Source organism: Lagenorhynchus albirostris, chromosome 4 (assembly GCF_949774975.1).
Source record: "Lagenorhynchus albirostris chromosome 4, mLagAlb1.1, whole genome shotgun sequence".
NCBI lineage: Eukaryota > Metazoa > Chordata > Mammalia > Artiodactyla > Delphinidae > Lagenorhynchus > Lagenorhynchus albirostris.
The window spans coordinates 7,787,697-7,804,254 of record NC_083098.1 but is presented as its reverse complement, the minus strand read 5'-3'; the positions used below and the strand labels follow the sequence as shown (position 1 = coordinate 7,804,254).

The 16,558-nt window shown below is 43.3% G+C and overlaps 1 protein-coding gene across 1 annotated transcript in view; it reads right to left on the bottom strand.

Annotated features, from left to right (window-relative positions):
- Positions 1 to 6,084: 6,084 nt before the first annotated feature.
- MEPE (matrix extracellular phosphoglycoprotein) overlaps positions 6,085 to 16,558 on the bottom strand; it is a 32,537-nt gene continuing 22,063 nt past the window's right edge. The window contains exons 4-6 of the mRNA XM_060147555.1: positions 13,534 to 13,587; positions 12,486 to 12,578; positions 6,085 to 7,551 (exon numbers count right to left, since the gene is read on the bottom strand). Of these exons, the coding sequence (XP_060003538.1) occupies positions 6,085 to 7,551; positions 12,486 to 12,578; positions 13,534 to 13,587 (1,614 nt within the window). The remainder of the gene's footprint in view (positions 7,552 to 12,485; positions 12,579 to 13,533; positions 13,588 to 16,558) is intronic.

The following is a 16,558-nucleotide window of genomic DNA, read 5'->3' as shown; positions in this document are numbered from 1 at the left end:
CCATCTCTGCTATTTGGGATGATTCATTGTCTATTCAGGTATTCCACCGATGCAGGTACATGAAGTTGATTGTGGAGATTTAATCCGCTGCTCCTGAGGCGGCTGGGAGAGATTTCCCTTTCTCTTCTTTGTTCGCACAGCTTCTGGGGCTCAGCTTTGGATTTGGACCCACCATTGCGTGTAGGTCGCCGGAGGGCGTCTGTTCTTCGCTCAGAGAGGACGGGGTTAAAGGAGCAGCTGCTTCGGGGGCTCTGGCTCACTCAGGCCAGGGAGAGGAAGGGGTACAGATGCGGGGCGAGCCTGCTCCGGCAGAGGCCGGTGTGCTGTTGCACCAGCCGGAGGCGCGCTGTGCGTTCTCCCGGGGAAGTTGTCCCTGGATCCTGGGACCCTGGCCGTGGCGGGCTGCACAGGATCCCCGGAAGGGGGCTGTGGAGAGTGACCTGTGCTCGCACACAGGCCCCTTGGTGGCGGCAGCAGCAGCCTTAGCGTCTCATGCCCGTCTCTGGGGTCCGCGCTTTTAGCCACGGCTCGCGCCCGTCTCTGGAGCTCCTTTAAGAGGCAGTCTTAATCCCCTCTCCTCTCGCACCAGGAAACAAAGAGGGAAGGAAAAGTCTCTTGCCTCTTCGGCAGGTCCAGACTTTTCCCCGGACTCCTTCCCGGCCAGCTGTGGCGCACTAACCCCCTGCAGGCTGTGTTCACGCTGCCAACCCCAGTCCTCTCCTTGCGCTCCGACTGAAGCCCGAGCCGCAGCTCTCAGCCCCGCCTGCCCCGGTGGGTGAGCAGACAAGCCTCTCGGGCTGGTGAGTGCCGGTCGGCACCGATCCTCTGTGTGGGAATCTCCCCGCTTTGCCCTCCGCACCCCTGTTCCTGCACTCTCCTCCGCGGCTTCCAAGCTCCCCCCTCCGCCACCCGCAGTCTCTGCCCGCGAAGGGGCTCGTGGTGTGTGGAAACCTTTCCTCCTTCACGGCTCCCTCCCAGAGGTGCAGGTCCCGTCCCTGTTCTTTTGTCTCTGTTTATTCTTTTTTCTTTTGCCCTACCCAGTTACGTGGGGAGTTTCTTGCCTTTTGGGAGGTCTGAGGTCTTCTGCCAGCGTTCAGTAGGTGTTCTGAAGGGCTTGTTCCACATGTAGATGTATTTCTGATGTATTTCTGGGGAGGAAGGTGATGTCCACGTCTCATTCCTCCGCCATCTTGAAGCTCCCCCTGAAGTTGTTTTTGAAACGCAGGCTTCGTAGTGTCTTAAAAACTAATGCATCTTGAGTGTCTACTTGGTTGAAAATGGGTCCTAATAAGACTGAGTGAGAGGGACTTCCCTGGTGGCGTAGTGGTTAAGAATCTGCCTGCCAATTCAGGGGACATGTGTTCGAGCCCTGGTCCGGGAAGATCCCACGTGCTGTGGAGCAACTAAGCCCGTATGCCACAACTACTGAGCCTGAGCTCTAGAGCCAGACATCCACAACTACTGAGCCCGTGTGCCACAACTACTGAAGCCCATGTGCCTAGAGCCCATGCTCTGCAACAAGAGAGGCCAGTGTGATGAGAAGCCCGCGCGCTGTAACAGAGAGTAGCCCCCGCTTGCTGCAACTAGAGAAAGCTCACGTGCATCAACGAAGACCCAATGCAGCCAAAAATAAATAAATAAAAGTAAATAAATAAATTTATATATATATAAAAAAAGACTGAGTGAGGAGACAAGGTTGTTTCTTATGGATTATAGCAGTTGCCCTTAAGTTGTCCCTACATCCAGTCTTCTACCTTCCAACTCCCCCTACCCAGTCTTTCTTAAGCTCTAAAATATATAGAGTATAATTTAAAGTCATTGACTATCAAGCCCTCATTTGCCCGTTAGAGCTCACTGTCAGCAGCCCTTCTGCATGCGTAATACCTCAAGGAAAATGGATTTTACTAATCTTTGCTCTTTCCTTCAGCTAGAGTTCATCTCTTTCCTCAGAACCCCTATAATCACTTTATGTTTCTATTATTGAACTTACCACAGTCTGCCTTGTATCTTTTCTATCCCTTTCTTCTTGACTAAATTACAGTCTTAATAAGAGCCAAGAGCATCTCTTTTCTTCTGACCTCCATGTAGTTTTGTAAAATGTGGTCCTTCAGTAAATGCTCTTCAGCTGACCTGAATGTCATATCAAACAGGATCAGGTATCTTGACTGGCTGGAGTTGCCAAGAACAGTTTAATTAGGGCTACAAAATCAAGGTAGATATTTACAAGCTGAGAAATCTAAAACAGTGAGGTTGGAGAGAGTAGCAGATGCGGAAATAAATTCCATAGCCTGGTGTGATCTTTTCTTTTTGGGCACAAGGTGGCAGACAGTGCCCACTTCAGTAACTGCATGCAAGGCAGCTTAGTGAGGCGGAAATTTCCTGCCCTAGTTTGGAAATCTATGTTTACTTAAAAATAAAAAAAATAAATAAAAGTGAAGCTAGTGCAGCTTGATGGCTGAAACCTGGGTTTGGATGAAGCACAGACCCACTATCTGACTGCAGGCTGTGCTCCCGGATCTCTGGTCCTTCTGTTTGGGACTCAGCCCTCCATCATCCCTTAGCAATGTATCATGGATATTGAAACATTTAGAGTTTCCCTTAAATGGATGAAGAAAATCAAACGTTGTCAGTGTTTTGAATAAATATGCATGAACACTGAGGCTTGGAAGGAGGAAACAAAACCTGACCAGAGAATTGAAATGTACAGTTTCCACACTAGGTAGCAGACTAGGACAGACAATCTTTGGAAGGTCCCACCTATAATCACCCAAAGAAAACATTAGTTTTTCTCTATCAGCTCATTTTTTTGTCTTTACAACAGCAAGTGTTTTTCATGTGATCAGACCTTTCACATGTAAAGGTCTGATACAATCTAGATATAACTAGCAGGTTGATTTCAATTCATTTATCTGTGATTTAAATGCTAATATAGTTTTCTTCACTTCATTAGTTGCCTTCAGTTGTATGTGTGTGCGTGTGTGTGCACTAAAACGGTCTTTTAAGAAAGCAAAGTACCTGTACTAGGAATAGTTTATTTGGGAATTCTGATTGTGACTAATTTATTAGGTGATATGTTAAGTCTTGCTATTGATACTGGTTTCTGTTATACCCAGGAGATGGAGAAGAACTGAGGGGGGAAAAGTATTCCTGGTGTGCGGGTTCTAAGAAGCATTTCTTTCAGGTTCTCTCTCTTTAGAGATATATGTGTGTGTGTATATACACACACACACACACACACACACACACACACACACATATATATGCTTATATATTCATATATGTGCATAAATATATACATACACTCTCCATGTGTATGTCTATATATACATACATTCATATATATAATGTATATTATGTATTATGTCTGTCTGTGTGACAAACATATGGTAGTACAGTGAGTGTTTAAGAGCAGAGACACTGGAGCTTGACTGCCTGGATACAAATCCTAGCTTACTAGTTGGATCATTTTCTAACAGTTCTATGCCTCAGTTTTCTCATCTGTAAATGGGGATAATAATACTACTTGTGTAATAGGGTGGCTGTGCAGATTAGAGGATTTAACAGAGCATGGCACATGTTAGCCATTGTTATTTGAGTGTAACTGATTTATTCCATAGCTTATACTACAGCTTTTATTTAGTAAAAAAAAAAAAAAAAAGTGTACCTTCTATCTACCCAATGTGGGAGTTTAGATTTTTTGAAAGCACCATAATGTGGTATTGACACTGACTTGTATTCGTTTGTGTTATATAGATTATTCAACTCGATAATTAAGGTGCTTTACAGAAAGTGTCAGTCATGATTTCTATCTGGGAACTTTCGTCTCAAAGAGACAAGAGAAATAATATGCACCTTGATTACTGTTTTCCCTGTCTCTCTCTCTTCTTCTCTCAGCCCTTCTCCTTGAGAAGAATGTCAAAAATGGAGAGGTGTATTCATTAGGAATTCAACTCAGCTATCAATAACCACCAAAAGAGCAGTTGCTTAACAAATCGAGAACTGTTGAAGGAAGGAAGCGGATGGGGCTGGTTGAGAGACATCTCTGTGATTCTTCTGTCCTTTTGTGTTAGAAAACCTACACTCCTCCTATCTCGTTTACTCTCACACTGCTATCACATTCACACTTCTGACACCAGATGTGTGGGGTCTTTTTCCCCACACCAAGTATGTCTGTAACCCTAGCTGGGTGTCCCCAAATTTAACTCAGTTCTGACACTATCTACCCAGAGATAGTGTCCGATCCCACAGATTAGGGGCTCAGTCCTACAAGACTGTCTCCGTCCCCCACTTCAGATGCCAATGGCAGGTCCACGTTGTCACTTGTGCTTCCAACCTATTGCCTGTTGATTGGAGGTTCCCAATACGCCCTCCTTGGGTTCCATTAATTTGCTAGAGTGGCTCACAGAAGTGAGGAAAACAGTTTATTACTGTTTACCAGTTTATTGTAAAGTGATATGATAAAAGATACAGATGAACATCCAGATGGAAGAGACGTTTAAGGCAAGTTCTGTGGGAAGGGATGCCGAGCTTTCATGCCCCCCGGGTGAGCTGTTCTCCTATGATGTGTTCGCACAACCTGGACCCTCTCTGAACTCCACATTTTGGGGATTTTTATGGAGGTTTCATGACATAGGCATAATCAACTATAAACTTCGTTTCCAGCCCCTCTCCCCTCTCTGCAGAATAGGGGGTAGGGTTGAAAATTTCAAGCTTCTAATTGTGGCTGGGTCTTTCTGGTGCCCACTCAGAGTCACCTCATTAGAACAAAAGACACTGCTAACACCCAGGAGATCCAAAGGGATTTAGGGACTCTGTGTCAGGAACTGGGGTCAAAGACGAAATATTAGAACAAAAGATGGTCCTAGTGCTCTTATCACTTAGGAAATTACAAGGGTTTTAGGAGTTCTGTGCCAGGAACTGGGAACAGATACATATGTGTGTGTGTGTGTATACACACACACACACACGCGCACACACACACACACACACACACACACACATATATATATATTTTTTTCCCTATTATCTCACGCCCTTCCTTCATGGTCACAGAATGGCTGCTGCACCTCCAGGCATCATGTTGATGTTAAGCAAAGAAGAATAGGGTAAGAAAAAAAGGACAGGTGGTACTAACTGTATACACTCTCTTACCAAGAAGACAAAAAGCCTTCCAGAACTCCACTCCTCTCTCTGACCAGGAGACTTAGGGTTAATTTCCAGAATGGTATCACAAGGCTATTAGCTGGAAAAGCATCTACGCTAAAAGCCAGAAAAAAGAAATAGGGCTGAGATGATTTGGAATCAGCCGATGAGTAATATCTGCCGAAGTAAGTTTTTGTCCTGGTTTTGCACTTGAGCTTCTCCTTCTCAAATTCTCCCTGTTGCCCTCCCTCCACCCCATTCACCTCTTTGTCTAGAAGGAGGTAGAACTGAGAAAAGTGATAACCTGGAGAGTTGCTTCAGGAAATAAAACTTGCTTTACTAGAAGTTATAAACGTGCAACAGAGGAAAGAGCATAGAAGGACATGACGCAGGGTATCTTTATTAGAGCAGAAGCAAAAGGAACTACTGGCTGGAGCAGAGTGGGATGTAGGGAGGCACTCAAGCTTTACCCAGTGGATTAATTTCATAGCACTGCCTTTGCCAGAGGCAGAACTAATCTTGTTGTGTCTGAAATGAAGCACCGCAGACAACAGACTTCCTTATAGATCATTTAATTACAGATTATCATATGAGAGAGATTGTTTTTCATGTCTACAGAGCAAACAACAAAGGAAGGGTTTTGTGACACAACCTATTTTTAAATGATATCTGTTCAAATGTTACCTATTCCATGAATCCTTAATGAATTCTTTTTCCTTAAAAAAGCATCATAACTTTGAATAGGATTTCATAAAGCATCATAACTTTGAATAGGATTTCATACTGTGACCGTCAAAATAGCAACAGTTCTCCCCGGGAGGCCAGGTCTCTTGGCTTATTCAGTTCCTGGCTCTGTCCGTCTGGTCTGCTGTCAGGTGGCTCCCCTTTATACTGTTAAGTCACAGTTGACCAAGTATCAAATCTTTATCCTGCTGGGAATTTCTAGTCACCATCGCTGTCACTGGAACTGCCACTGTCTGACGATTCACTACTGTCATGCTTTTTAGGGGGGCGAAACCTCCTATTGGAATGGGGCTTTCTGTAACCCCAGGAACCTTTGCTTTGTGACACACCCTTGTTCTGCATAGAATTATTTCGTCTGTGGGGCACAGAATAATCTTTCCTGCTGTGTGTTATTACGGTCCCTTCATTATTGGGGCCATTATGGGAACCTATTTCATTTTTAATTTCATTATCAAGACCACGAGAAGGAATGAACTGGCCCTGACCTTTGCCCTTACTCGGAAATCTTTGTTTTTCATTTGAGGTCACTTGATTCCTTTTAGAATGTGCTGTCTCTTTTCTACTACTACCTTTGCCATTTTTCGGAATTTCATTAGTACTTTCAGCTCCATCACTACCGCCATCTTTTCTTTTGTCTTCTGTGGGTGCGTGAGGGTAATGAAACTCTATTTCCCCTTGACGAGCATTTTGGCTGCCGCCATCCACTCTGCTTCCTTCTTCTCCAGAGAGTTTCTTAAAATCGGTGCTACCTATGATGTTGTTGTTGCCCTCCACCAGGCTTACATCAGCAGCATTTGCCTTTTGGGCTGTTCCATCCCTGGTTCCAATGGTATTTCCACCATTCCCTTCTTTCTCTGGGATCTCATTATAACCTGGTCCTCTCACATCAGGATTAATGGTCTCAGCTTCACTTGGGCTGGAAAACTCTGTTTGAATATCTGTACCTTCTCGGTCAGGACGAATAGCATCTCCTTTACCAGAAATGTCCTTAAAAGGTGGACCATCTCCACTGAAAGGAGAGCTACTGTCTTCCTGCCCTTGGAGATCTGGATAACCACTGCCTTCAAAATCACTGGAGACCTGTTTGGCTTTGGGGAGCTGTTTTAGACAGTCCATGTTGTATTGGATACGGTGGGTACTTTTGCTTTTTACTGGAATATTCTGGGCTTGGGAATCTCTTTGATGATTCTTCTTAATATTTGAGGGGGCTTTAGCATAATTGGCACCTGCTGGAACTTTGCTTAAAACATTCCGGGCTTTGTTCTCTTTGTTTTCTTCCCTCAAGAGTTCAGTCACAGCCCCTGGCTCCATTATGTGGTGCATGTTATTTCTGATGAGAGCTTTGCCGTATTCTTCTTGGTCATGTAGTTTGCTAAGGGCATTGTCTCCATCCTCAGTCCCACGACTCCCAGTCGATTCAGGATAAATGGACGTCTTCAGGTCATTGTGGGCATTTTCTTTGTTACTAATCCTGTAGTCTTTATTCGTTGTCTGTCTATCTTCCAGAAGATTTTGAGATTTAGTGCTTTTGTTATTTTCATTGGTTCCAGGGAGGGACACGTCTTTCTCTTTTTCTTGGACGATATTTTCTTGAGGCACTGGCTCTTGATGTCTTCTCTGGCCAGAATGGGGAAGAGCAATATTGTCTTTGTTCTTTTCTTCCTGCTAAAGTGTAATTTTCAACATAAAGTGGTTATTTTATGTTAAACTTTTAAAATTTAATAATTCTTAGGCAATAATAATAAATTTAAAAACCCCGCCAGATACTTAATAAAAAGAGTCTTTTAACTCAATAGAGATTTGTTGGTAGAGATAATTCTGGAACGGCCAAAGCAGGTTTCACGGAAAAAGAAGGATGAGAAAGGCTTGAAGAGTGGGTAAGATTCAAATACATGTAAGGAAAATGGTGAGAACATCTTAAGAGTAAATGGCATATTCACATGTTTGGAAACAGGAAACATTTGAAAGATAATATGAATAACATTATAAGGCTGGAGTAGAGAACTCCTAAAGAGAATAATACAGAAGAGAATCCAAATAAGAGAAATAAGTTTGGAAATATAGATTAGGGCCTGATTTTAAAGGAGGACCTGACTTTAAAGAGGACAGTGTGGTCCTCATCTTGTGACTAGTGACACATTGCAAGTGAAATGAAGTTCGTCTTTCAAACATGATTTTTCTTGCTCTCGTTCTCTCTCTCTCTCTCTCTCCCTCCCCCCACTCCCATTCTCTCTCTTTGCTTTCACCCTGGTCTTCAAAGGTATAAATCTTTTCCTCTTCTCTTTTTTCTCAACAGAAAATATACAAATAGAAGAATCTAGGTTCTGACATCCAAAGAAAATATTTTGCAGCAGGTGTTGGCCACCCTAGCTTTTGTCTGAAAAAGGATTCATTAATTTTATTTTTTTCCCTCTTTTGTCATGTAATAAACCAGATTTGATAGTCTGGGTCAGTAGTTCTCAAATTTAGCATTTCTCGTAACTATTCGGAAGACTTACTAAAATGAAGACTGTTGGACCCAACGGCCAGAGTTTCTGATTCAGTGGGCTTGGGGTGGGGCTCTGGAATCTGCATGTATGACAAGTTCCCAGCTAATGCTGGTGCTGCTGGTCTGCGACCACCTTTGGAGAACCACTCTTCTGGATCCTAAGTTTAAGTAATGAGGTCCGGATGAGAAAAGTCCCTGAGACAATAATGGGATGAAAAAGAGAAAGTGGAGAAGAAGGATAGAGTGTTTATGCCTGTATCTCAATTTGTCCTTTTTTTGGGGGGGGAAGGTCTGTAAAATGCTGCTTCATAGGCTGCACCTTACCAACTCGAGGTACAGCCAAGGTGCAAGAAGCTTGAACAATGTGGTCAAGAAGAAAGAGGGGCTGAGATTGATTTTGCCCACAGCACTCACTGTTTCTCTGTGGCACAGGCTAGATATGGAAGCATCTGAGAATGGTTAGGAGCTTTCCAGAGGGAGTGAAGTGGCTCTAGAAGGAGCAAAGTCGATGGAGCATATATACTAGGAACAAATGTGAGTCATACGCGAACAAAGAGGGGTCTACATTGTCCGTGAGAGCCAGGAGAGCCTGAATCAGCGCTGCCCCAAGGCTGTACTGTTTGGTCCTAAGCTACTGTAGCCAGTGGCCTCATCTTAGGACACCAGCAGGGCAAGCAGTACGCAAGGGGTCGAGCAACATTGTCCCGTCCATGTCCGAGGATCTCACGTCTTCCTCTCCACTGTGGCTTGAGCCGTGTGTGTGCATATGGTATATGGTATAGGCTGGACAGTGTAGGCCACCCCCAACTCCCTCACGTGCTTGCACGCCGTCTTAGGGGAAGAAGGAGCATCTGAGCATTTTTATCCAAAAGGGACTGAAGGGCTTCCTTAAAGAAGTATTTCCATGAGTAGATAACCTTAAGTTTAAACAGGTTGAATTTAAATTAATTTCTGCACACTCCCTACCCTTTCATTAGCCCACAGGTAGGAGCTCTTGAGCAACAGAACAATTATAGACAGAATAAATACCATACTTTCTCTCCACCACAGACTTGTAGGGTGAGCTGAAATTTACAACACCGCTACATAGACCTCTGAACTGACGGGTAACATGAGATCAAAATAAGAGATATTTCTTGAGGAACTGGGACATGTAAGAAGTTGGGCTGGGCGCTACATGTTCTAAGCAGTACCTGATGATTTATTGAATGGCAGAGGCAGCAGTCCTGCAGGGGTATGGAGGGTGGGCGTGAGGTGCTGTGACAGAGACCTTGTATTCAATCAGGGTCTGCACAGACAGAGGGTCAGAGCTTTGTAGAACCTGGGACTCCAGGCGTAAGAGTTTGGTTTTATTTTGCAAGGGATGAAGAACTAGTGAAAGTGCATGATCAAGAGATTAACAAAATAAAAATCAGAGGCTTAGGAGGAATTGTGGTAAGAAAGGACAGTCAGGAGGATGCTGCAGTGTCCAGGAATGAGATGTAATCGCTTGGATTAGGACTATGCCAAAGAAAAATGTCACAAAGAAAAACCGTCTACTGGTGCCCAAATAGAAGAAGGGTTAATACCTAGAACGTTGACATGAAAAAGTGAAGACAAGAGAAAAAGATAACTTTAATATTAGATGTGTTGACGTCGATGGGATATAGAACCTAAGCTCAAAAAGCAACATCCAGTTAGAGACTGAATTGGGTGTCACAGCCTCCCAGCCCACGTCCTTTCCAGTTTCTATGACCTGTGGTCAGCTTGAACATCCTTGAACATTTTATGAGCTAATTGCTTGTTACTTTTCATGTCAGATGTTTTCATTTATGGATATTCTAATTTTTTCAAGTTTTTTTAAACCTGCAGCTAGTAACTAGTATCCCTTTTTTTCCTGATGCAGCAGTCCTTAAGTTTATTTCCTCTTTCACATAAAACCCTTCCAGGAAAGTCCAGGTTTTCTCCATATTCACTGGGTGCTTTCTCTTCTCCAGGTTGACATGTGCAGAGGCTCTTATTAGGTCACTATGTTCAGATCCATCCTCAAATAGGAGTACTGTTCTACTTGGAAGACTGTCTGCTTTTATACATAAATCTTATTAATGTTGGAAGCTGTGGGGAATTGTAGACTCAGCTCACACTTGAACCTCAAGATAAAAATGGTTTACAGAAGCACCCTCTATTCTTACAAAGCTGACTCACATGCAGTATACAAAAGTTCCAAAGTGTAGTTTTTTTTTTTTTTTTTTTTTTTTCTTTGGCGGTCCGCGGGCCTCTCACTGTTGTGGCCTCTCCCATTGCGGAGCACAGGCTCCGGACGCACAGGCTCAGCGGCCATGGCTCACGGGCCCAGCTGCTCCGCAGCATGTGGGATCTTCCCGGACCGGGGCACGAACCCGTGTCCCCTGTATCGGCAGGCGGACTCTCAACCACTGCGCCACCAGGGAAGCCCCAAAGTGTAGTATTTTTAAGATATAATTTGAAATGACTTATTTGGGGGGAGTTATCATTATTCACTAATCTTTTATATTGGCAGGTATATTCTGAAAATAGATAAGGTTTTCTCATGAGGAAAAGTATAATAGAAAAAAAGTTAGAGTGAATTATTTCTGAATAAAAAGTATTTGAAACATTTGACCTGTTTTAAGGCATTCCATCTGGGAAATTTTTACACAGACATTTGTATTTTCCTTTGCAAGTAAGTTCATTTGCTCACTGCTAATATACACTTTTGAGTTAAACAGGTGCATTATAATAATCCCTTCTTAATTTTTTCCCCTCCCTGTTCTGAAGTGGGAAGTTTTGTTTTATATTTGGTGTTTTTACTGCTTTTAAAACAGTAACGTGTACACTAATGGTGTACCTTTCTTTAAAGACTGAAGAGTTTTTATAAATAAAACATGAAACAACTTTTAAATTGTGATGTGCGATGGTCGATCATTTTTGCACTGCTTATGTTAAATGACTTCCTGTGGCACCGTTTACTGTATGATGGTCGTACAGTCAGTTGGCTCATCTGCTTTTCTGTCTCCATGCCTTACCTCATATTATTCTTCTCATGGAGAACAGTCTCTCCCACACAAATGTTTGCTCAAACCCTGCTCATCCTCCAAGGTCCAGTTCGCTTATTCCCATTACGTAGCTTTCCCTGAACACCACACTAGGAACTAATCTTTTCTACTTCAAGCCCTGAAGCATGATTTTTTGGGTACCACTCACATAGCACTTTGCACATTCTGTCTCGGGTTACAATAATTTTTGTAAGCACCTTTTGTTTCTTTTCTAACTCTAAAATCCTGTAGAGAAAGAGTTAAGTTTTCTCAATCATTTTATCTCTCATAATATCTTGCACAATAGGAAGCTCTCAGCATGGATTTGTTACAACCGATAAGTTTAAAAGGCAGCTAGCTTTAGAGGTGCTAAGTCTTCGAGATGCGTATAAAGAATATTGAGCAGAACAGAATAACATTCTGAAGGGAAGCTACTACTTTCATGGGGAATGAGGCCAGATTTGAAGAAAGTAAATAGTCCTTTTGCTGATGGCATTTTAAACTGTTTCTAGCTCTGTGGCCAGTGAGTCTGCAAGAAAGGTCTGAGTGAAAAGAATTATTGTTTTATTCCAGTGACAATGCCCTTATTTTTTCTCTTCCAAGCATCCTGACACAGATGGCATCATCTGTGGAATGAATTTAAGGGACACTAAAATGTGCCACTTTTTAGGCCAAAATGATTTCTTTCTAATCCATTCCCCCCTGCCCCATTAGAGCATATGGTAGAATATGTCCAGAAAACCTCCTTACAAAGGATCAAACTTTATTCAGAAGCAATAACATGAAAAACTCAATGGGTGTCCAGTATCCACCAGCACCACATCTGCTGTGGCAGGTCCTGAAGCAGGGCAGGGTTTGGGCCAGGGCATGCGGTAGCCCATCTGTGTCAGGAAGACACTGGGACACAGAGTTCCATAGCAGAGATGCTCCAGGAGCCTGGGACCGTGGGAAGAATATAAAGGCACCAGCCGTAGACAGAAACCCCAGAGAAGGCAAAAGTCAACTTTGTCTTCCCTACAGTTTCGCCTAATGTTTGTCCAGAGTTTGGATCATGATAAAATCACTAGGATTCTGCTTACCTTCACATCAGTTTGATTTTTCCTCCCAGACGAGGTATAAACATACTTAAAAAGATAATACCCATGTTTCTCATGGTGGCCCTTGTCCATTATCTACAAAACACAACATTATATTAAGATGGGTTTATCTCTTACGAAGAAGTTTTCTGGCTCTCTTTTTGATAGTACAAGGTATTTTTAACTTGGGTCAAGTCTATTTCTGCATCTAACAAGTGGTGGTACATCTGATAACCGCAGGACGGCGTGTGTCAGCCGGCTCCTGAAGAGAGCAGCTTGTTCCTTTCTTTTCTATCTCTAAGTCTGTTTTCCCTGAGGACGACTGTCAAACAGTTCTCTCCCCCAGGGTGTATCAATCTTATTACCAAATTTCAATGGAAATGGAGCACTTGGACATATTTTCAGGTAGGAGGAGGCAGAGGGACGAGGTGAAAGGCAGATTTTACAGTATTCATGCTGATGGCAAATTGGCAAAACTCCCAGCATGAACATTCAGGCTCCTAAGCTTGTGGTTTTTGCCTTTGCAGTTTTCGGCTGAGATAGAGAGCGGAAGATTGTTAGTTTTTAGAACAGAATTTTCTGAGACTGCAAGAAGAAACCATGGTAGGCAGAAATAAGTTGCAATTTGGTGACACGAAAAGCTGAAGGTACTTATTTAACTTTCTGGTTGCATCTGGAAAACTAACTCCATGTACGTGGAATTTCCCCATGAAGACTTGTTAACTCACTTCCCTTTGTTTTCTCCCTCATTTATCTCTCTGTTCTCACGTACATGTGTGGGAAAATATTGTTTGCTAATAACAATATCCCAGAACTTTTATTCATCCCTCTGAAGGAAGAAATCATTGAAGAGAAAGAATTCCCATTCAGAAGGCTTTTTCTCTTTTCTATCACACATTGTGTGAATTAAAGTGCCAAAATTATGCTGTATAATTTTTCCATTTCCATTCTAGGTACACAAGAATATTTTGACAGTTAAAAATTTCCTCTTATTGACTTTTCTCTTTACAGAGTTGGAAGGGGTGTATTTGAGAAGAATAATTCTGTTTACCCTCTGTTCTTCCACAGAGTCTTGCTTCATTTTCTCAGCCTGTGGTTGCAGTGTCTGAAAGGAAACAAGAAATAAAACTTCACTAAACACTTCTTTCTTTCATTTCTTCAAACAGTGAATGTTTCCTTTCTTATTCTCTCACTGGGGCGTATTATTTAATGTGGAAAATCATTCTGACTCAAAGACGATGGGCACACACATCACATTTGTTTCTGTATTGAAGGAGGATGCCGACCTTCCTCCCCCAGGGGGAGATAGTGCTGGCTCCACTACGGAACCACGTTCAAGTGTGGGAGAACAGCTGAGTTGGGAGGGGTGGCACTCCAGGTGAAAAAGCTTGGATGTCATTGGTACCCACTGAAAAAGCTTTCCCTGGCACACTGGGAGTGTTTAGTATCAGTGAACCAAAATCAGAGTTGAGTGATGTGGATTGCATGTGCGTTGATTGTATAAGTTCAGTCATTGCTATTACAGTTAAGGTAAGATGGTCCAGCAAGAGTGAAACCATAGCCCTGCACGTAAGGGGAAGGAAACCACCTGAGGATGGCGCTGCATTGTTGCCAGTTACCTGGGCAGTTTTTTCTTTCAGGAAAAGGGAAAATGACATTTTGAAAGGTTGTGTATTATAGAATGTGAGATACAGAATGACACTATAAACCATTAAACTTTCCATTACTTCCACTATTAAAAGTCCAGAATTTTACCTAACATCAAAACCAAGAAAATTGCTTCTTTTTTTTTTTTTTTTTTTTTGCGGTACGCGGGCCTCTCACTGTTGTGGCCCCTCCCGTTGCGGAGCACAGGCTCCGGACGCGCAGGCTCAGCGGCCATGGCTTACGTGCCCTGCCGCTCCGCGGCACGTGGGATCTTCCCGGACCGGGGCACGAACCCGCGTCCCCTGCATCGGCAGGCGGACTCTCAACCACTGCGCCACCAGGGAAGCCCTAGAAAATGACTTGTTTTCAATTCCACAATAATTTTTCTCCCCTAACTGCATATTTTATAATTCTACCCTTTATTGCCCTCTGCTGATGTCGGTTCTTGTGTGATCTTGTGCATATAAATTTAGAGCATTGCATAACTCCTCAGAAATATCAAAACAGTTAAAATAGTTCTGGAAATGGGGGTATAGGAAAGAGAAAATATAAAAAACGAGATGGGTAGATATTAAGCAAAAGAGAGAAATGACAGTTTGGGGTATTCGGTATTTTCTTACAGAACACACACACAACATGTATTAAAAACATACTTGATGGTATGTTTAATACAGTTCACGATAATAAATCATGAACTTACAACAAGGTAACATAACAAAGTCTTTATAGTCTAATTGCATATCAATGAATATTAATTGAATTGCATGGCCCAACAATCATCTTTTATATTCTTGCACTTAAAGGTTTGTTTTTTAAGGAAACAAGAATGCCACCCTTAATTATGTCTTTTTGACATAAAAATTATTTTGAGCTGAAGGCAATTAAGAAGTAGAACATGTGGAAAAACCTTCCCCTTTTCTGCCTAAAGGCAGGAAATAAATTCTCCTTTTACTAGAGACAAACTCTTATCAGTCCAGAGATGGCACAGAAGAATCTGCAAACAAATCTTGTTAAACTAATCCTAATCTTCCTAGTTAGGGAAGAGAAGTACTCCGTAGTCCTACTTGGACTTCCCCTAGCCCCTTTATCTTGCCAATTCTTCACAAATGTATTGTTTCTTTGTCTAAAAGGTATAAAAGCTTCCTGCTCTGGTCACTTCTTTGGGTCCTCATTCTCTTGTGAAGGGCTTTCATGTACATGTAAAACTTTAATAAAATTTGTGTGCTCTTCTCCTATTAATCTGTCTTTCTCAGTTGAATTTTCAAACCCAGCCAGGGACCCAAAGAGGGTTGAGGAAAACCTTTTCCTCCCCTAGAGTTTGAATTTTGATTATGATTCCAGAACATATGTAAGTGGCTTAGTACATACTAATTTCTGATACCACCAATCTGTCATTAAGTACTTTAGATAATTACTCAGATAGAATCCATATCTGAAAGAAAACATTACAGTTAGTCCTTCGTCATTCCAAATTTGTCTCTGTGTCCTTGCCGAACCTCTTTCATTTGAAATCTGCCCCCCTCCTTCCCCGCCCGCCACCCTTCACACCCACTTGGCAGCTCTCCTGCCCTTGAACGTGGCCCGGAAATGGAGACGGCATTGTTTCCCTCGGTCGAAGAAGACTGGCATCCTCTCTTTTTTTTTTTTTTTTTTTTTTTTTTTTTTTTTTTTTGCGGTACGCGGGCCTCTCACTGTTGTGGCCTCTCCCGTTGCGGAGCACAGACTGCGGACGCGCAGGCTCAGCGGCCATGGCTCACGGGCCCAGCCGCTCCGCGGCATGCGGGATCTTCCCGAACCGGGGCACGAACCCGTGTCCCCTGCATCGGCAGGCGGACTCTCAACCACTGCGCCACCAGGGAAGCCAGGCATCCTCTCTTGGCCGGTGGTCACTGGGTTGGTGTTGACACAGCACATTTCTTGGAAGATGGTCGGAGATGCCACTGCAGCTGTTCTTTGGAACGTGATGCTCAAAACAGGCTCGTCCTCGGCTGGTGGGATGAGCTGGGTCAGCGGGGCCCACGCCATCCTCCTTATGCCTAAGCCCGTGCCTCTGTGGCCCCGACTGAGCAAAGTCAGTCGTGTGCATCGGGCCTGGCAGATGTCTATTTTAAGCAGTACGTCCCCTAGAGGACTGCTAGAGCATGTGTGCTGAAAGGGGACACGCCTTCCTCAGCTCCGGCTCTCCCAGCCGGTTGGCACAGCTCGTGCCCGTCAGTGCATTTCCCAGTTGGTTGCCCACTCGCTCAGGACCTATGTGTAAGTTCTTCCGACAACAGAATGACCACTCGCTTCCACGCTTTTCCAACTGAAAAGGTTACTCCGAGAAGTTAGGATGTTTTCCAGACACTATCTAATTAGCACTGTGTCTCCTTTGCAGAAAATATCTGTAGCACTCAGCATTTTCACAAGATGACATCGTCACATCCTGA